The 20,332-nt window shown below is 42.2% G+C and overlaps 1 protein-coding gene across 2 annotated transcripts; it reads right to left on the bottom strand.

Annotated features, from left to right (window-relative positions):
* Positions 1 to 3,701: 3,701 nt before the first annotated feature.
* On the bottom strand, positions 3,702 to 19,379 carry lgmn (legumain). Of its 2 annotated transcripts, none has more exons than XM_007903856.2 (14): positions 16,696 to 16,874; positions 13,974 to 14,139; positions 13,159 to 13,256; positions 12,124 to 12,205; positions 10,809 to 10,894; positions 10,393 to 10,468; positions 9,894 to 9,956; positions 8,490 to 8,556; positions 7,957 to 8,075; positions 7,389 to 7,478; positions 6,574 to 6,771; positions 6,210 to 6,380; positions 5,015 to 5,082; positions 3,702 to 4,232 (listed from the first exon to the last, which is right to left on the bottom strand). In XM_007903856.2, the coding sequence occupies exons 2-14, from the start codon at positions 14,118 to 14,120 to the stop codon at positions 4,190 to 4,192; spliced, it is 1,308 nt and encodes a 435-aa protein (XP_007902047.1). In that variant the 5' UTR covers positions 14,121 to 14,139; positions 16,696 to 16,874; the 3' UTR covers positions 3,702 to 4,189.
* Between the last annotated feature and the right edge of the window lie 953 nt (positions 19,380 to 20,332).

The following is a 20,332-nucleotide window of genomic DNA, read 5'->3' as shown; positions in this document are numbered from 1 at the left end:
AAGAGCCAAGGCTTGGGGGACCCCACAGTGTGTTGCTGGAGCTATACAGAACGTTACAATACACAAACACATCAAACTTTTGCCTCAAATACATTGATGATTTTTGCTTCAACGACAGCTTCCAAGGGACAAGTTCCACCATCTCAATACCCTTAACAAAGAACATCACTCTGATATTTTACCCTTATTGCTTATGCCATTTCAATTCTAATCCATACTAGACTCTATATACTGTATATATAATCCTTCCATTTGATATAGTGCCTTATCAGGTCTTTGAGATGTCTCAAAGCGCTTCACAGGATACACTGTAAAGGAAATTGTCTGTATGTTTTGGCCGAAAGATTCTGGTAAAATATGGAAGGCCCGTTAAATTAAGTGCCCATGTAACGAACGGTGATAAACTTCAGAGGATGGGTTTGTGGACCTGTGCGCCTGAAAAAATGGCTATTAATATTATTTCTTTAACCTCTGCAGAATGACAGGAAATATTGAATGTAAATGTAAACCCAAGATAATAATTGAAAAAGCTGTCCGTTTCTGGCAAGCGGAGATATGAGCGTGTGAGTGTGTGGTGTGAGTGTGCAACTGTGAGTGTTGTGCGATTGCTTCTAGCTGAGGGAAGAAGCTATCGCCATGGCCTGGGCCATCGACAATTGCTGCTTTAAATAATGCATACGACAAACGCAAGTTGCTCTGTGCTGAGATAGCTGATCTCAGACTCACAGCAGAAACTGGGCTGCCACGATATGCTATCGGGTGAGAGCAGGTTTGGCCTTGGCTGATACAACAACAACAACAACAAGATTCCATTTATAAAGCGCCTTTCACGTCAGGAGGACGTCCCAAGGCGCTGCACAGTTGGGTCATGACCCGAGCATTGGGGGGAAATGGTCAGGGGAGGGGAGGGAGCGAGGGGGGGGAAATGGTCAGGGTGAGGGGAGGGATGGGAGGGAGCGAGAAGGGGGAAGAGAGTCGAGAGGGGAGCTGAAGGCTCGGTCAAAGAGAAAGGTTTTGAGACCGGCCTTGAAGGAGGAGAGGGAGGAAGCGGCGAAGGCACTGGGGGATGGAGAAGGTGATCAGTCTTGTCTCGTGCCTGAACTGCTGGGATTAAGGTTACACAGCTTCACTGGAGGAGCAAACACCCACACTATTCCAATGGGTCAAATGGTCTCCTGCTGTGTTGTCATTTGCTATAGTTCTCACATTGAAATATTTTCAAGTACAAATTGCTAAAAAAACAGATACAAGTTCTTTCCTTTTTTCTCTCTTTCTCTCTCCCTCTCTCTGCTTCCGATGACTCTGCACCTAATCGATGAGTCAGTGTATTCAAGAGATGAGAGGGAGAAAATGAGGGAAAGGTCTTCCCATAACAAGGAGGTTTTGATCATTTTCTAATTAAGGAAAATCTCCTGAAAAATAAATGATTTTTCATTTAGTGGCCTAAAAATAAGCGATTTTAGGCCACTGTTATTTCACACTGACTCAGAGACTGTACCCTCAAACCAAACCACAACTTCCAACATCAGATATCAAACTGTAAAGAGCTGTTTGGTGAATCACTCTCTGGATTTGGTCTCCCAATCCACTGCAAATGTGATGCCATCTGCTCAAAATGCTGTCCAGACCAAATTGAACCGGTTGTCAGATGGAGTGAACTGACTGATAAGAACATAGGAAATGCTAGATGAAAAAAAGACCAAGGTCCATCTAGTTTGCCTTCCACCTTTCTGGCAGTCACACGCACATATGTCCCGAACTACCAATATACTATATGCCATAACGTTATTTAACATTTTCCTAGTCATGTATGCAGCTCCTGACTTGAAAAGGTTTCCATTGTTGATCTGAGTCCATTGAATGTATAGAGATGTACAGTACTATACAGGGAAGAGATTGCTATCATCATAATAATAATCCTTGCATTTGATATAATGCTTTCCAAGTCTTCTAGACGTCTCAAAACGCTTCACAGGATATACTATAAAGTGAATTGACTGTATATTTGTGGGCCTAACACGGCAGCCAATTGCGCACAGCAGTGCCCCACAAATAGTCGTGGATTGAAGTGACCAATTTTATTATTATTTTTTTCTTGACGGATTATTATCAGGCGCGTGGAGTAAGCAAACTTGCCCAACATTTCACCCTGGCCGGGAATCAAACCCAAGTCTCTAGCTTGCAAGGCAAGTGCTCTAACCACTGAGCTACAGGCCTCCACAGTCACTGAGCCACGTACTAAGTCTCTTAGCACTTTAGAATATGGTGTGCAACAAGTTGATAAATGCTGTGGTTTCATTCGGAAACCCCAAAATGTGAAAAGAAGAGAAAGTGAGATTACTTATTATATAATAGTTCCCACCAATGTTGGGTTTCAAAAGCAAACTATTCTGTGAATAGTTGAGACTTGCAGTTAGAAAGGTCTCAGTTGAATCTCCAATGCACTGCTTTGGAGTGTCAGACTGGACTGTGAGCTCAAAGTCTTGACTTGTGGCTTAAACCCCCAAAACGTATGACTCAGAGGTGAGAGTTGCTACCCACTTAAGCTAGGCTGACATCTTAGCTGAGCTAAGACCTACGAGCTTTAAGGATAAGCGAAGGAAAAAGAGTAGAGTATGTGACTGTAGATCACGGATGAAGGAAAATAAGTCTTCCAAACAAACATTTTCTTGTTAAGGGCTCAACTACCAATGAAAAGAAAATCAAGAACATTGCGATCACTATGAAGAACAGGACGTGCATTCTGCTTTGAAACCAATGTTTATGAAGGTCACAAAACCACACCAGGTTATGTCTCATAGGAATATTATTATGCAGTTTTATGTACTTTACATCCCACCCATCACCCAAGTTATAGCAGCTTTAAAAAGTAGCCAATGACTCAACCCAAAATGAAAGTGTTCTGAAGTCAGCAGACAACTGTCCTGGAGGTCTGTGGCTCAGACATGATGTACTCGTCTGTTAGTCTTGCTCTATTTGGATGCTGAATATCTATCTAGACTGCACTATCTACAATGTGGACAAGGACAGTAACTAAATGGGATTGAAAGCCAATCCAGAACAATACGTTCAGGTGTTGCCGGGCAGCAGGAGACCAATTCAGGGTCATGAAGGGCAACTTCAGGATACAGCCCAGCAAGTCTTTTGTTACACAGATGGTAATTAATGACTGGAACTGGAAGAGTGGTTGAGGCCAGGACGTTAGACTCATTTAAGACACAGTTTAACAGCGCACTAAAGCTTTGGAACTCTCTCCCCCAATCCCTCCATCTCACCCCACTCCTTCCCATCTTTTAGATCTGACTGAAGACCTTCCTCTTCGACCGTGCTTAAGGTCAACTCCTGCCTCACCCCCAGCTTGCCATCATACGCTGCCTCTGTCAAGCACCTCAAGGCGCTGCGCAGTGTGAAGGGCGATGTATAAATGCAAATTATTGTTGTAATGGGAAGGCCTGTTATTCTGGAAGGATGAGATCAAATGACCCAAAGGGCCTTCTATATCTGAACCTCTTCTGTGATCTTGTGCATTGAATGCATCTCTGAGGGCATCTGAGAGGAGCCTGAGGAAGGGAAACACCTTCTACACCTTGTTCCTTGAACGTTCACACGTTATCTCACAGCTGAATTTCACACACCCATTTCACTCCTAGATTTGCACATCTGTAAGCTATTTCCAAACACTGCTATAAGAACAATACGCATTTTTTTTTCCAGAAATGATTGTATTTATTTCTTTTCAAATTGAACATATGAGTCCGTGATAAAGCGGTTATATAATGTTCACAGCTGCGCATGTCACGGCATTTTAGCAGTGATTTGCCCGTTCCCTGCCCTGTTTACATCCAATTACACATAGACTTGCACACTTGCAGGAAATAAATCTTAGGCTTAATTTAAAAAAGTGCAGGTTCCAGAAGGAGCAAGTTACTTTGTGTGCGCGAGTAGGGCAAGTTAAACACACTGTTCGAAGCACATTCAATTTTTGCATCAAAATATTTTTTAAAAAAATCTAATTGTTCTCACTTTAGAAGGATATTAAAATACAGCAAATTACTTTTCCAAAAAAAAAACAATTCATCCCGCGGCAAAGATAAGTATTGAATCCTAGTTTAGCCAATATATTTGGAACTTTTATTTCACGCGATTAAGTGACTTGTCTTCACGAAACAAAACAGTGCAATTCAGTGCTTTAACTCCTTGCTAGGCACACTTCATCCATGGCTTGAAAGATCCTGCAAAGGAACCACAGTAATGTAATCAGTTCACATACATGGCTGTAATACAAGTGCTCCCAGACCCTACCCCCGTGTGAAGGGCGCTATATAAATGCAAGTTGCTTTTGTTTCTGTAACGTACAGAAAGCTCTATATACTGGAACTGGCCATCATTCAAATAAGACTTGTGTTCACTTTCATAAAAGTCTGTGAAACTCTCTGTCAAAGATTATCGGAAGCAATGTTTTTCAAAGGGGGGGGGGGTTGGAAATGGGTAAATATTGCCTGCAAAGAAACAAACTGTGAGAGTTTCAACATGACGAGCCACTGTATGAAATGTTTATTATTAATAAATGGAATGAAGGGGGAACCCGGTCATTCAGGGAAATGACTGCTTTGTGCACAACACCGAAACGTGACTAATTTCACTCAAAACACAAGAAAGACTTACTATGACTGGTGGCTTGGTACAAGTGACATCTCTATTCAGTGGTGCTACGGTGAGAGAGGCTTAAAACCATAGACTTGCACGTACTGGATGAGCTATTTCCACCTCAGGTTTTGTTGGCGGTGGATGTAAAAAGAAACCCAAACTCCCACCCTACTTTGTCCCCTCCCGGTCCCACGTATTTGTTGTGCACCTTCTTGTGTTCTCCTTAGAGCAGAGAAGGTTAAGGGGAGATTTAATCAAAGGTGTTCAAAACAATGAGGAGTTTTGATAAAGCGCTCTGAGACATCCTTCCTTAAGAAAGGAGCAATATACATGTAAATTGTGATTGAATCGCTCTGGCAGACATTACCTGTCCATGGGGAACTCTATTTCACAAAGGTTGACCAGAATGTAGAGTTGTCGCAGTGCATATTCGTACTTTGGTTTGAAAAAAAANTAGAAATTGATTTAGAAAATTTAACAAGAAGTGCATTGGCAGTTTCATTAACTCAACAGCTTTAATTCCCACCACAGGCTGGAGCAGACGGACAGGTTCGAAGAGGCGTTCGCTATAGAAGACTTCAATTTTGAACTCAGGTATCTGAAAACTTTCAGTGCAAATGCAATTGGATAAACTCTGGAGTAACATCTCATGTCAAAGATTGGGAGGGAAGAAATTTGTGTTATGTAATATGGGACAACGCTGCAAATTCCCCCTTGGTCATATTCAACAAAATATAGTTGATTTGCTGTTTTGTTTTGTCTTTTTAAAAAAACATGTAAGTACCAGAGGCGAGATTGCATATCAATACCAGTCTTGTTTAGTTCTTGTGAAAGTTGTTCACGTCAAGGCTGTTTGTGAGACACCACTGTAAGAATATTGGCCGTTTTGTTTGCATATAACGCACAGTCACGACACTTTACAGTCTACCCTTCACCTGCAAAATACACACAGTCACACCATTTTACGGGACATCATGTGAAGTGCTTTGAGGCACCTCGACGATGTGACAAGTTGTTACACCAAATGCAAAGAATATAATAATAACCCTTTCATTTGATACAGCGCCTTATCACATCTTCGAAACGTCTCGTGCGCTTCACAGAATACACTGTAAAATGAATTGACTGTGTATTTTGTGGGCGAAACGCAGCAGCCAATTACGCACGGCAGCGTCCCACAGAAAGTCGTGGATTGAGTGACCGACTTTTGTGTTTTTATATATATTGTTATATCATGTTATTATTACTATCCTGCGATGCACTTTGAGAAGTCCTCCTGACGCAAAAGGCGCAAGGGTTTATTGCTATTCATCTAAAAGTGGATTTTAACGTGGCTCCAAACTCTGGAACGCTCTCCCTCAATCCCTCCGCTTTGCCCCCTCTCTCCCCTTTTTCAAGTCACGCCTGAAAACCTCTTACAGCCGCCTCTCACCCATCCCCTCACACCCCCACCCCCACCCCCGCACCGGCTCAGAGTCAGGCTCTGACATCGTTAAGCGCTCTGAAAGGCTACCCTGCTTGACGGGCGCTATGTAAGTGCAAGTTGTTCTCGTTGTCGTTACCAAGGGTGAGTGCCAGTTGAAACAGCGGGTTTTGAAGTGATAGTTTGCAGCCTGGTAACAGCCGTGAGCTCGAATTCGATTGCGGGAGTTCAGAATGTGGGACGTCCACTGCTCTGAATTGGTGAGCTTGTTCACAATCTTCTTCATCGACTCCTCAATTAAGTGTTTGGCCTGCAAACAGAACACAATCCCAAACTGGTTACGTGCAAAGGTATCATACACCCAGGATGTCAAAAGAACATGTGTGTGATTGACTGAGGATTTGTCATCCACTGCTTTACTCCGGGCTGACTATTCCGTTGGGACTTTATTCTATTCGCTGCATAGGACACGGATCGCACACTTGCTGCACACGACAGCTCACCTGCAGATGTGCGTTGATCTCATTCAGGAGCTTGTCACTTTTCTCAATGCTGTTTGTCGACATCAGCTTCTGTTTCAGAATGGAAAGAGTAGCATCTGGGCTCGGAACAGCGTCCACAATGTTTAGCGGAGCTTGTGGTGTGAGGGGATGGTGTTTTCTTTTGCCCTGAAACCTCATCACTTTCATGTGGGAGATTGTCTGCAGGAGATGGAGCGGGATGGGGGAGCGGAGGGTGCAAGGGATGGGGGTGGGGGGGGGTCGGGGGCGTTGGGGGGGTTAGGGGAGAGGGTGGGGGAAGAAAGAGAGGGGAAAAACTCCATGAGCAAATTGCTTACAAATAATATTCCAAACACAAATAATAAGAACAACAAACAACGTCTCTATGAGCTGATGTGTGCGTCACAACACTTTCAATGGCTCAGTCAGGACATTTTGTGGCCTGCATTTCTTACGCTCAAACACAGGGATCATCCCAGGTTATGGCCATCTCTCCCCCACCCACCCCCCACTCCCACGGCTAGGTATTCATCAACAAAATACAAATCACTACATGTTAAGGTAAGTTCTGTGAAGAATCTTGAGATGTCCTCCCGATGTGAAAGGCGCTATGCCAAATGCAAGGACTATCACTAATATTATTATTGCTTTCCTCTCCATCTGACAGTTAATAGAATTAAAGAACAGATTGATGGAAATGTGGGACGGTCTCCATTATCTCTTGTCCTCTGATGCTGCAATACACGCGATAACATACTCCCTGAAGCCTAGCTTACTAAACAGAGGCAACGTGACTCAATGCACAGTTAAATGCTCACCAGATTCCCGTACTCCTGTACGTGGCTTGTATTGGTGTGCTGCTTTACAATTCTGAATTGTTGATGTAGAGTCTCCTTGGCCAAGTCTTCCTGCAAAGCGAGAATGACAGGTTCTTCAATATCTTCAATATAATTATTAAATGCAAGGATTAATATCTTCATTCTCGTAGTGTATATAATGTATTCGATCCCATAGGGTACCAGCTCACACGCTCACCTCGCAAGCGAGAAGACCTGGGTTTGATTCCCGGGCAGGATGGAACCTTAGGCAAGGTTCTTTACTCCACACGCCTCTGTTTACCTAGTTAGGTTGTTAGTCGATTGGCGAATCGATTACCAGGTGCCAAAAAAAAATGGTCACTCAATTCCCGACTGTTTGTGGGACACTGCTGTGCGCAATCGGCAGCTGTGTTTTGCCTTAAAAATGTACAGTCAATTCACTTTACAGTATATTCTGTGAAGCGCTTTGAGGCGTCTCAACAGTGTGATAAGGCGCTATATCTTATGATGCAAAGATTATTATTATTATTATCGGACATTATTTTGAAGAATAAATATTCCCGTATACCTCATCAGAGTCCTCCATCCAAACAACACTGTACACATCGCCCAAATAGGTATCTCTCAGCTTATCGTAGTAACACGCATAGGACGATTCCTCTGGATTGGCAGCTGTAGTGGCAAATACTATAAGCAAAAAAAGAACAGCAATTCAATCAGTATCTATTTGAAACCAGTGAAACAGAGTGAAATCTACCTGTATTTATTCTGAATGCAACTCACACGCTATGAGCAACAATTAAGACAAGTTAAGGCTCTTCAATCTTGAAAGGAGAGGTGTCAGAGAGGACATTATTAGAGGTTTGTAAGATATTAAATGGAACTGAAACAAAGTAAACCCAGAACAATACTTTAAGGGATGCATCAACACAGTGCAACAAAAAAGGTTTAGACTTGCAAAATCTTGCAAAGTGCCTTGAGACGTCTCGACGACGTGATAAGGCTCTCTACCAAATGCAGCGTTATTATTTATTATTATAATACCAACACTGAGCAGCTAATTTAACACAAACATTTAGTTCTACAAGGGCTCTGTCCTACCGTTAATATTGTCCGGCAAGTCGACCATCATGGAGCCAGACTCGCAAGCCTCAATGTAAAACACCATCTGTGAACGCAAAGCATTTGCTAAGTCATTTAATCTCATCTGCACCACGCAGAGAATCTCCATAGAATGATCCTTAACATCCGAGACATCTGTCACTCTATTTATTAGTGTACAACATAGTAATTTAAAATCAGTACAAATTAACTTCAATATTGTGCCTTTCAGGTCAGGAGGACAACAGCAACATTTGTACTTATACAGCCCCCTTCACACAGGGCAACGTAATGTTGTGATGTACCAAAGTGCTTGTCACGAATGGCTTAGCGCCCGATCTGAGGGTGGGAATCTAGGAGGTATGGGGAGGAGAAGGCGCAGACAAAGAGTTAAGTCTTGAGACAGACCTTGAATGAGCTGTGGGAGGGAGAGAACTTAACTTTAAGTAACAATGGTGATAGGAAAAACTTCTCTACAGATTGCACCTCCATTTACATGTCAGCCCGGCTCAGCTGGTAGCAAACTCTCCTCTGGCTCAAGAGTCCAAATCGCTGGTTGGTCAAGGACTTTGAGCTCATGCTCTCGGCTTTGATTCCAGTGCAGTAATTGGGGGAGGAGGGCTGCATTGAAGTCCTTCAAATAAGACATTAAACTGAGGCCTTTACTTATCTGATTGATCAAATAGAACTGTCTCAGCAAGATGCTGGTCATCTGCACACTTGAGCAACGCGTGACCAAAGCAGAAGTAAATTTTATCCGACTGTTTCAATTCTCTCTTGCTCGCTCTCAAGTCACTTTTTGAAAGAGTCTCAAAACCTCATGGTTGCATTTTGCCTGCAAGTCGCTACACTTTTGCTGAAATCCTCCTCGATCTGAAACTTGACATGACTTGGGTTTTCCTTAGATGTGGTGATTGAACTGCAGAGATGGATTTCCTGTCACTAGTGAGTGCAGCAAGTTATCACCGTTTTCGTACCTGCAGGAAGCGCAGGCGACAAAACACCTGACAGGGCCACTTTTGTGATGCGGGTGACACATCGGCCGATGCTGTTTTTAGACCAGGGGTGAGGGTGGGGTTGGGTGGGGGCAGAGGGAAGGGAGGGAGTTATTCCTGAAGATTTCTTCCTTTCTGAAATCTGCTCCTCGCCCATCCAATGTGTTAAATATCACAAGGGCCTCAAATATGTCCCGCTTATTTTCTCCCAATCGATGAAATTCACTTGCCATTGCTCTCGCAGTGCATTCTGTGCTTCCCAAATCAAACTTATAGCTTATAAATAAGGTCACCCATCAGAGATCAACTCTTTTGACAAGAACCACCCCCCACCCACACACACACACACACACACACACCGTCTTAAAATGATCTGCTCCGGATAAAGCTACAATACAAACAGCAATACCTTTCCATATCTCTTATTCTCATGCATGTACTTGATGGCATCCTGCAGGTCAGCAACTTGAAGCTGAAAGGGAAGAAAAAAAAATGTTTAGTCCTTCTGACGGTGTTACAATAGTGAAGTGGAAATATAATTGACAGAAGCCTGATCTAGAAATCTGCAGAATTTATATATATTTATTATGTAGAAATTTAGATCCATGATATGTATATTTTGTGTTTTTATATATAAAATATATATTTATATAAACACAAAATGAAATTGAATTACCAGCAAACGTTTAAAAGATTTCAAGTCATTGCCTCAAATATCACAATATTAATTTAATTCACCCGATTAAGCAGCGTTAGTTTTGTTATATTTTTGCCTAATGAACCGCAGTGAGCAAAGCTCAAACACCGTGAAGCTCTACAACTGTATGACCCTAAGTGAATGTTATTCCTGTTTGACCAAAAGGTTCATTGACAGGGACCATGGATTTAGTTCTGGTAAAATTACTCACATCATCGTTGGGAAATGCAAGCAGTCCATCAGCTCCATGATCAGCGAAATAAACAAACACATGATCCTTGGGTCCACTGCCAAAATAAAACTTCTGAGTCATACAATGGCAAGCCCGAACAATTTAAACCTTGACATCCTGAACATCAGCTGATTTAATATTAACAACCAGGTTCAAAAGTGTAGCAGACTTCCCTTTTAGATTGGAAAAAAGGAAGGATAATTTTTTCTGGAGTCTAAAGATGGCAGAGCTTATAAATAGAGTCAATTGTACCGTCCCGTTTAATATCTATCTCCCCAATTGTGAGCAGGCAACTATCTTACATCGTTGGCCCCATTTCACTGAGACATTATCAAGTCAGTCCACGTCATTAAACTTTTTAATTTTAACACCGTTTAAGTTGTTACGGTTTTCACCTTTTAAGTACTTTTCCAGTTCCAATGCCCCGTACGGCTTTTGCATCTCCCTTGAGAACAGCTAAGAAATTCTGTGGGGTGACGTTCTTTGAATATAAAAAAAATAAAAGATTGTAAGACCGTAAGCTAATTCAGGCATAAAGCACCATTAAACATACCATTTTTTTTTTTAAATTCTAAAATATAGGGGAATAAGTAGCTCTACAGTGACTTAAGAGAGTTCTCCTCGACATACCCTAGGTGAGTTGTCCATTTCCTCGAGTGCAGAGAACGACAGGATGATCCCAAATGTTACGGGAATAAGCTATAAGGAACAATTAGATGCGCAAGGGCTCTTCTGCCTTGAAAAGAGACGTTTCTTGAAGGGACTTTATGGCGTTATACTAGATGGTAATGGGATTTATCATATAAACCTTGAATACTCCTGTCAGGTACACCAAGGGATGAGGAAAATGGGTCAGAGGTTAAAAGATCTGCCGGGCAACTTCAGGAGACACTAGATCGTTATCAGGAAGAGCAATTTGAACCCAAGATGTTGCATTCACTTAAGCTTGGATGCAGTAAAGGGATGGTTGTGGGTCGATTTTCTGAAATGTTTGGATCAAATGGGATCAAAGACCTTCATCTTCCAAACTTATCTTGTGATCAGTGTGGGAATGATGTGGCCCGCAGAGGGACACAAGAGTGACACAGAACACGAGGTCCGGGGAAGCAAGTGGGGAAAAGAAAGAAAAAACAGGGGTCGGTGAGGAGTGAGCACACACTTCCAAACAGATGGCTCAAGTCATCAACAAATGGCTGGGAAAAAAGATTTGAATCAAACATTATTCTTGAACATCTACATCTAAGTTGTTGTTGTTGATACAAACACGCTATAGAATCAGCAGCTTCTAAATTCCTCACTGCTATTGTGCAATTCAAGGTCAATTCTTGACTGATCTTTCGCTGACTAACCTTATTTGCCTCTTTTCTTTTAACTTGGTAAAACCGTTAGGTTGCCTAAGAAAACAGCCACCGCACTCGATCGCACTGAAGATAAAGCCCTGAGATGGTGACATAATACGCTGCTGCAAAAATACAAATTCTTTCTGTCTGAAACAGACGACACATAGAGAGTTCTAACGTATTTGTTCACTGTGGCCAATCATTTTCTGTATCAAAAACAACAACTTGCAATTATATAGCGCTCTCTACGCAGGGTGGCGTCTCAGAGAGTTTTATCTTGCTGCGACCCGACAAGATGAATGTATCGAGGGCATGAGTTAACTTTCTACACAGAATGAAATGTGTCTCCATGGTACAATGTGAGGTTTACCGCTCCTGTATAATCCTTGATAACGCCTGCGTACACATCCGATCCATTGGGCTTGTTAATAATAATGCCCTTCGTGGGATTCCTAGCAAACGAGACAAATTGATATACAAGCTGATTAATGACTACAAGCTGATTAATGACTATCCTCACCCTTGTCTTCAAATCCCTCCACTCCTCTGCACCCCTCGACCTCTCTGACCTCCTCTCTCCTCAAAACAGTGCCTGTTGCCTTCGTTCCTCCGGGTCTGGCCTCCTCCTCGTCCCCTGAGTCCTCCGCTCCACCCTCGGTGGCCGTGCCTTCAGCCACTATGCCCTGAGGCTCTGGAACTCCATTCCTCACTCCCTTTTCCTCGCCCCCTCTCGTCCTATTTTCAGGTCTCGGCTGAAGACCTTTTTTCCCAACCGCGCCTTTGATCACCTCCCTCCCCCTCCCCCCGGCTCGGCCCCAGGATCCGTTATTGTGAAGCGCTCTGAGATGCCCTCCGGCGTGGAGAGCGCTATATAAATCCAAGTTGTTGTTGTTGTATTTTTATATCCAATGTTTAAAAAAAAATAATCCTTGCATTTTATATAGCGCCTGATCATGTTCAAATGCAAGGATTATTATTATTATTATTAGGGGAAAAATAGAGGGCAACACCTGGTTCCTTTCAACATCAAATGCCTTCAACCTTTCTGCCCCCACCCTATGCAACTCAATCCCACAGTCCCTTCACCTCACTCCCTCCCTTGCCTCCTTTAAGGCACATCTCAAAACCTTCCTCTTCAACTGAGCCTTCAGCCAACCTCCTAACCTCCCTGCCCTCCACCTCCCTGATCCCGACCCCAGCTTGGGTCCAAATCGCTGACTGTCCAGCACCTTGGGATATCCTCCCAACGTGAAAGGCGCTGAACACATGTAATTTGTGTTGTATTGTATCTCCTGCTGGATGTCCATACAGACATTTGGCCCAGAAAATACATAGTCAATCCACTTTACAACGTATCTGTTGTTTTCTTTTCCAAAACGACCATATGATCGATCATTATACTTACTCCTCATTAAAGGCCAGGTCGTCATACATCATGAGGATGATCTGTTCGTCTGGAATGCCATTGTCATGCACGATCTGGTAGGCATGGCAAGCATCTGCCTGTTGGGAAAGCAAACCTTCGGTGTGAGACCCAACAGCCGCATGTTCAGGATCAATACAATAGCAGTAACGACTTGAGAAGAGCAAAGGCTGGAGCCACGGACAGATATCTGGGGAGGATGAAGGTAGGACATAGGACTAGAAAATAAAACGCACTTAAAAAATAATAATAATTTGATCATTCAATTCCACAACCTGTTATGGGACGCTGCTGTGCGCAACTGTCTGCCGTGTTTCACCCACAAAATATACAGTCAATTCACTTTACAGTATATACTGTGAAGCTCTTTGAGACGTCTCAAAGATGTAATAAAGCACTATATCAAATGTAAGGATTATTATTATCAAATGTAAGGATTATTATTATAAAACAAGTAAAACGAGAATCAAAAGAGGGAAATATAACATGAATGTGTAGGTGATGGAAACAGACAAGCCTCTGTTGATATTCTCAAGTGCTCCATAATTAGAGGAGTTGTGCTTGAAGACTGCAGGGTGTGTTATCCTGAAATTCAACAAAGGAAAAAGACGTGAGCTAGGATATTGCAGATGAAGTAACCCAACATCTGTAGTGGGGGGGAAAAGCAATGGAGAACATCAGACTGGATCCTATCAGTGCTCACGTCCATAGCAGCAGACAGTGACAATTGAGGAGCCAGGATGGAATTAGAAGCAATGAAGTCACGTCAAGTCACTTAACTCTAACCTATTCCATACCTGATGCCTGTAGTTGTACCAGCCACTGGATCCGGCAACGATGACTACCCAGTGTTTGCCTCCATCCTCAGGTTCATCCAGGGGATATGAGCTGGCTTTAGCCAGGAGGTGGACTAGCACTGACAGTACTATTGTCCAGTATTTCATTCTGATTCGGTTCAATCAACTGAGAAAAAAATGAATATAAGTCAATTATATTTCAGACCTTTGTACACCCAATATATTTCGAATTTCATTTAATTACACTTGTATTTTTTAGAAGATCCGAATTCAAGGATGTCATCTTTTGTAATAGTTTTGGGAATCTCCACTGTCTGACAGAGATTTTCGTTTTCTACTGATGGCTTCACAACAACACTTTTGGTTTACGAGGGGAGTCTTATTCCCTGACTCACTGATCACTGGGAATTAGACCATAAGACCATAAGGCGTAGGAGCAGGAGTAGGCCATTCAGCCCCTCGAGCCTGTCCCGCCATTCAATAAGATCATGGCTGATCTTCTAACCTGATTCCATTTACCCGCCCTATCCCCATATCCCTTAATCCCTCTATCCTTTAGAAATCTATCAACCTCAGTCTTGAATATGTTCAAGGACTGAGTATCTACATTCACTACCCTCTGAGTGAAGAAATGTTTCCTCAACTCAGTTCGAAAAGGCTGACCCTTAATCTTGAGACTATAAAGCAAAATAAAACAATCCTTGCATTTCTTATTGCAACTTTCACGTTGGGAAGATGTCTCGAAACTCTTCACAGGACAAACAGTGCAATGCACAATGACAAAGTACTTCTCAAAGTGAAATAACACCCATCAATATTGCCGGCGAGATGTCCTGTATATTCTATGAAGGTGAAAGTTTAAAGCAAGAGTGTTCTTTACAGACAAAATCTAACTCTTTGTCGGTTGTTCTCTCAAAAATCTCAATACTTTTCAAGGAAGCTGTTTTCAGATGCGTGACCCATGAACCTAGCGAGAGATGTTTCTTTCGAATTCGGAAATAAATCTTATATCTAGCGAAAAGAAACTCAACTGCACAAAACGTTGTTTGGTAGAACGTGTCAGTTTTGAGGAAGTTGAAGTCCCAGGAGATTCGTTCATCTCTTTATATTACTTTGAAATCACCCAAAGCAGACTTCACAAAAGGTTGGGATGAAGAAGGCTCTTTGGCGTATTTGATCTCATCCTTTCTGAATATTCCCCCCTACCACCCACCCCACCACCATAATAATAATCCTTGTATTTGATACAGCCACTTATCACGTCTTCGAGACGTCTCAAAGCGCTTCACAGGATACATTATAAAGTTAAGTGACGAAACGTGGGGGAAATGCACACGCAAGGATGATTTTTTTAATTAAGAGCTCCATTATTAAGCAGTAAAAGGAGGAAAACGAAAACACAGAGAAAAAGAATAATGAAACTAAAGAGTGTAAAAGAAGCTTTTCTAAATACAGGAAGTGAACTCCCTTCCAACAACCTTCCTGCTAACTTGTACCAGTCAATAACCTCGTGACAAGGAAATACGTCCTGGTATGTGTCACAAGGACACTCTTCAAGACCCTGAACCTTTGCCCCTCTTGTTCTGTTGCCTTGACGCATCTGAAGCTATTGTTCCGGGTTTAATCCTGTTTAAAACTCCCGTGACCTGAATTGTGTGTAGTAGCTGCAAATCACAGTGCATAAACATGAACTGAACGTAACTGTGTTGGCACTGACGGGCAACCGGTTTGTCTTGTTTACTGCCGCCCTTTGATGTGTTCTATCCCATCCATCCACCTTCTATGTTTTACTTCCTGGACGCAGGACTTTACATTTGTCTGCCATGAAAGTAATTTGCCAGTTATACCCTATAAAGCTCCATTGCCTCCTCTGATCTCACAGTTGCCCACCAACTTCTTGTCACCTGTAAATTTAACCACCTAAGTTTGTCTCAACATCCTGGAGACAAACATGCAAAGCGTTCACAAGATTGCAGGACCCTTTCTGTGCAAATTGTGCTCCTTACGTCAATTTTCAGTGACGCTCCAACAAATGGACACAATAAGCACTGATTAGTGAGTGGTTTAGTCTAAATATGCCACTGAGGGTCATTTTAATATAATGAGAATAATTATAAAGGTTGTTAGTCGATTGGCAGATTGCTTTCCGGGGATAATAATCCTTTTAAAAAGAAGTGGTCACTCAATCCACGATGGTTTGGGATATCGCTGTGTGCAATTGGGTGCCGCGTTTCATCGACTTCACTTTATAATGTATCTTGTGAAGCGCTTTCAGACGTCTCGAAGATGTTATAAGACGCTCTATCAAACGCAAGGATTATTATTATTTTACTTCTTCCCCAGGATTGTTCTAAAGTCCCAAATTACTAGGTTTTTTGGTATTACTGTACCAGACACCTTTTAACCAGTTTGTATTAATTACTTATGCAATATAAATCTCCAGGAATGTTCACTAACAATTCTTCTCTTAATAATATTCATAATAACAATCCTTGCATTTGATACAGCGCCTTATCACGTCTTCGAGATGTCTCACAGCGCTTCACAGGATACACTGTAAAGTGTAGTGACTGTGTATTTTTTATGGGAGAAATGTGGCAGCCAATTGCGCACAGCAGTGTCCCACAAAGAGTCGTGGATTGAGCGACCAGATCACTTTTTTTGAAGGAATTATTCCCCCCGGAAAGTGATCCACCAATCGATTAACAAGAGGGATACTCACACAGTGTGGATTTCCTGACCCTTGACACTTACTGAAAGTGTTAGCTTGTGTAACGGCATTACGAGTCCTGTAGCTCAGTGGGTAGAGCAATCGCCTTGCAAGTGAGAGACTTGGGTTCGATTCCCGGCAGGACGAAACCTTGGGCAAGTTTCCTTATTCCACACGCCTGATAATAATCCCTCAACAAAAAAAAATTTATAATTTGGTCACTTCAATACACGACTGTTTGTGGGACGCTGCTGTGCGCAATTGGCTGCCGCATTTCGCCCACAAAATATACAGTCAATTCACTTTACAGCATATTCTGTGAAGCGCTTTGAAACGTCTCGAAGATGTGAAAAGCGCTATATCAAATGCGAGGGTTATTATTATTATTATTATTATTATTACGTGGCAGTTTCTTAAGGAGAAACAAATTACTGTGTACATCTTCTGAAAACAAGAAAAAGGTCCGGGCATTGCAAAATAAGGACCACAAGAATCCAGCCTTCGTCTTGTTTTGAGAAGATGTGTACAGTAATGTGCTCCAATTACCCAAATACCTTGGAATTTGTAACTTTTTGAAACCACGTGCAATGTTGCTTTGTGAAAAAATAACAAACACAATAACAATATTATTCTAGAAATAAGAATAGCGTTGTTCTGTCGCTGAATTACAACAATTTCACCCACATTAGTCTGATCCGAAGTGAACATTGTCCTACTCTGGCTCAATTTCTCCTCTTAGAACACATTAGCTGACTCTGACATATCTTTGTTAACTTGCAACATCCCTGGAAATGACACCACTACTTGTATTTGTCGATGGATGATGTGAAACTATTGAGCTTCACTTCCGACCCCATAAGTGAATGTAGCCATTTGGGGCAACCTGTGAAAGTTGGTCATTTCATTAACTTTTACTGAAATATCCCTTTTACTACAGATTACAGACACACGGCACTCAGTGTTGCACGACTCTGCATTGCTGCTTGTGGGACATTGTTTGCATGAAAATTGACTGGAGTGTTCGCTGACGCTATCACAGTCACTACACTTTGCAGTATACAGGTGAAGCACTTTAAGACATCCTTCCAGCATGAAAGGTACAATATTAGTGCAAGCAGCATAAGATTCAAATATTCCATGGAGTCAGCAATTGTATCATTATTTGCATAACAGTAGTTTATAGATCTTTATGGTACGCAGATGGCAATTAGGTGCCTGTTGCAAAGTATTTTATAACTTAATAATTGTACAACTTAATGGAGTTAAATCAAAAAAATGCCCTAACTGTTACTTTGAAACCCACAGAAGTGTGAAGATGGTGATGAGTCAGACTTTTTTTTCACTGTATGGTATATGTTTCTGACACGTTTATGTGGGATTGGGGGAAACATGCTTGTTTGAACAAAACTTTTGGCATGTGAAATGTCACCATCTGCATTATGGAGGTATGTTTTTGTGGCAGAGGTCAGTATTCAAGTTCATTATTTGTGCAAACGAAACAAATCCGAGACTGAAAGAATCAAGAAAAACACAGACAGAAAAGAACATGAAACAAAGAACACAAAAAAATGAACACATTCCCCCCTCTCATAGCTTCAACCAACGCCAACACCAACGCTCATGTGTGTGTTTGTTTTTGAGGAGGGGATTCAATTTAAAACCATAAAGGTGGAGTCCTGTAGCTCAGTGGTTAGAGCACTCGCTTTGCAAGTCAGAGACCTGAATTCAATCCCCGGCAGGTCAGGGCCAAACCCTGGGCAAGTTTCCTTACTCCACACAGAGCCTAATAATAATCCCTCCAAAACCAATAATAAATTGGTCATTTTCAATGTATATTTGCTGTGCGCAATTGGCAGCCGCGTTCGCCCACAAATATACAGTCAATTCACGTTACAGTATATTCTGTGAAGCGCTTTGGGACGTCCTCCCGACGTGAAAAGCGCTATATCAAATGCAAGGATTATTATTATTATTATTATTATAAAATCTGATAACAATTGGGGGGAGAGGGCGAAAAATAGAATAAGGAACTGAGGTTTGGCCTCTGTGCCAGTAAATAACTGTGAGCAAAGAATTGTCAGGCAATCAGCGATGTTTTTAATGCTGTTATAATAATAATAATCATTGCATTTACAAACAAGCTCAACCTTGGTCTGAACAATAAACCAACGCTACAGCGAGTAGACAACAACACAACTTTACTGTACTTTGCGGTACAGTAATTAACCACTGGCATTTGGGTTCACACTGTCACAAACCTCTCTCCCTTTTTTTTAACCCCACTCTTACCTCTCAAGAACTTCTCAAGACTTTCCAATTCAATTGCACATCATCTGCCCTTCATCCTGGAAGAATGTACAACCAACCCTGAGCACCCTTGGCTCTAATTTATCATTGCCCCATCAAAGAAAACACAAAGACTGGTTTGGTTTTGAGAATGTTAATGTGGAGAAGGTGTTAATTAATCTGCAGATCTCAGTGTGAGGGTGTGAGTGAGTGGGTGAGTGGGTGAGTGGGGACCTGGGGCTGGGAGCCTTGGGTTGCTTACCTTGACCAGATGATTGCTGTGGTTCTTCTTATCAATCACGATCCTAACAGTGAGTAGGACTGTGAGCAGTCAGCAGTAAGTTAGTCAGCTCACTGTTAGCTTATTCCAGAGGAAGCAAGCCCTTGACTGACGTTGATACTCACCAATTGAAAGCTCTCTGCAAATCAGTACTCATCTCAGTGCTCTGGAAATGAAAGGATGGGCTTGTTTTCTTTATTTTACCCTCTGTTGCACAATCTTTCTTTACCATAATGCATAACACTGCACACACCCACTTACCGTGTCTTGGATAAAACGCTTGTCAGCATTTATTACAGCTGTAGTGTTTATCATAATAATAATCCTGGCATTTGATATAGCGCTTTTCACGTCGAGAGGACGTCCCAAAGCGCTTCACAGAACACACTGTATATTTGTGGGCGAACGCGGCAGCCAATTGCGCACAGAAATGTCCCACAAACAGTCGTAGATTGAAAATGACCAATTTATTATTGTTTTTGGAGGTATTATTATTAGGCTCTGTGTGGAGTGAGGAAACTTGCCCAAGGTTTCGCCCTCTGCCTGGAATTGAACTCAGGTCTCTCACTTGCAAAGCGAGTGCTCTAACCACTGAGCTACAGGACTCCACAGAGTTTTTGTAGGCGAGCGACGCAGACAATTTGCGCACAGCAACTCCCCCCACGGACAACCGTCAATTGAATGATTCGTTTGTATTTGGGAGAAACTCCCTTCTTTTTTCAAATAATAATAATAATCCTTGCATTTCATATAGAGCCTTATCACGAGACGTCTCAAAGCGCTTCACGGAACATACAGAACACAGAACACACTGTAAAGTGAATTGACTGTATATTTGTGGGAGAAACGCGGCAGCCAATTGCGCACAGCAGTGTCCCACAAACAGTCGTGGGTTGAGTGACCAATTTTTTTTAGTGTCATAGGATCTTTAACGTCCACCTGAGCAGCCCTAGACGAGGCCAGAGTTTAACCACTCATCCAAAGGACTGACAACGTAGCACGCACCAGAACTGCTCTGGAGCGTCACCTTAAGACTATATGAGTTCCAAGTCCCAAAGTGGGGCTTGAACCCACAGTCTTCAG

This window comes from Callorhinchus milii, unplaced genomic scaffold (assembly GCF_018977255.1).
Source record: "Callorhinchus milii isolate IMCB2004 unplaced genomic scaffold, IMCB_Cmil_1.0 Scaffold9, whole genome shotgun sequence".
NCBI classification, from domain to species: domain Eukaryota; kingdom Metazoa; phylum Chordata; class Chondrichthyes; order Chimaeriformes; family Callorhinchidae; genus Callorhinchus; species Callorhinchus milii.
Note: the sequence above shows the minus strand (reverse complement) of the source record. Positions and strands in the feature narration are given on the sequence as shown.

Bases quoted from the DNA above. Each gene is read 5' to 3' on its own strand.
- lgmn (XM_007903856.2), bottom strand. From the start codon at position 14,120: ATGAAATACTGGACAATAGTACTGTCAGTGCTAGTCCACCTCCTGGCT. The intron at 10,895-12,123 runs GTAAACCTCACA...TTATATTCAAAG, and splicing joins TCAAGGATTATACAGGAGCG to AACGTCACCCCACAGAATTT. The intron at 8,076-8,489 runs GTAGGACAGAGC...TTTTGCTTATAG, and splicing joins CTTGCCGGACAATATTAACG to TATTTGCCACTACAGCTGCC.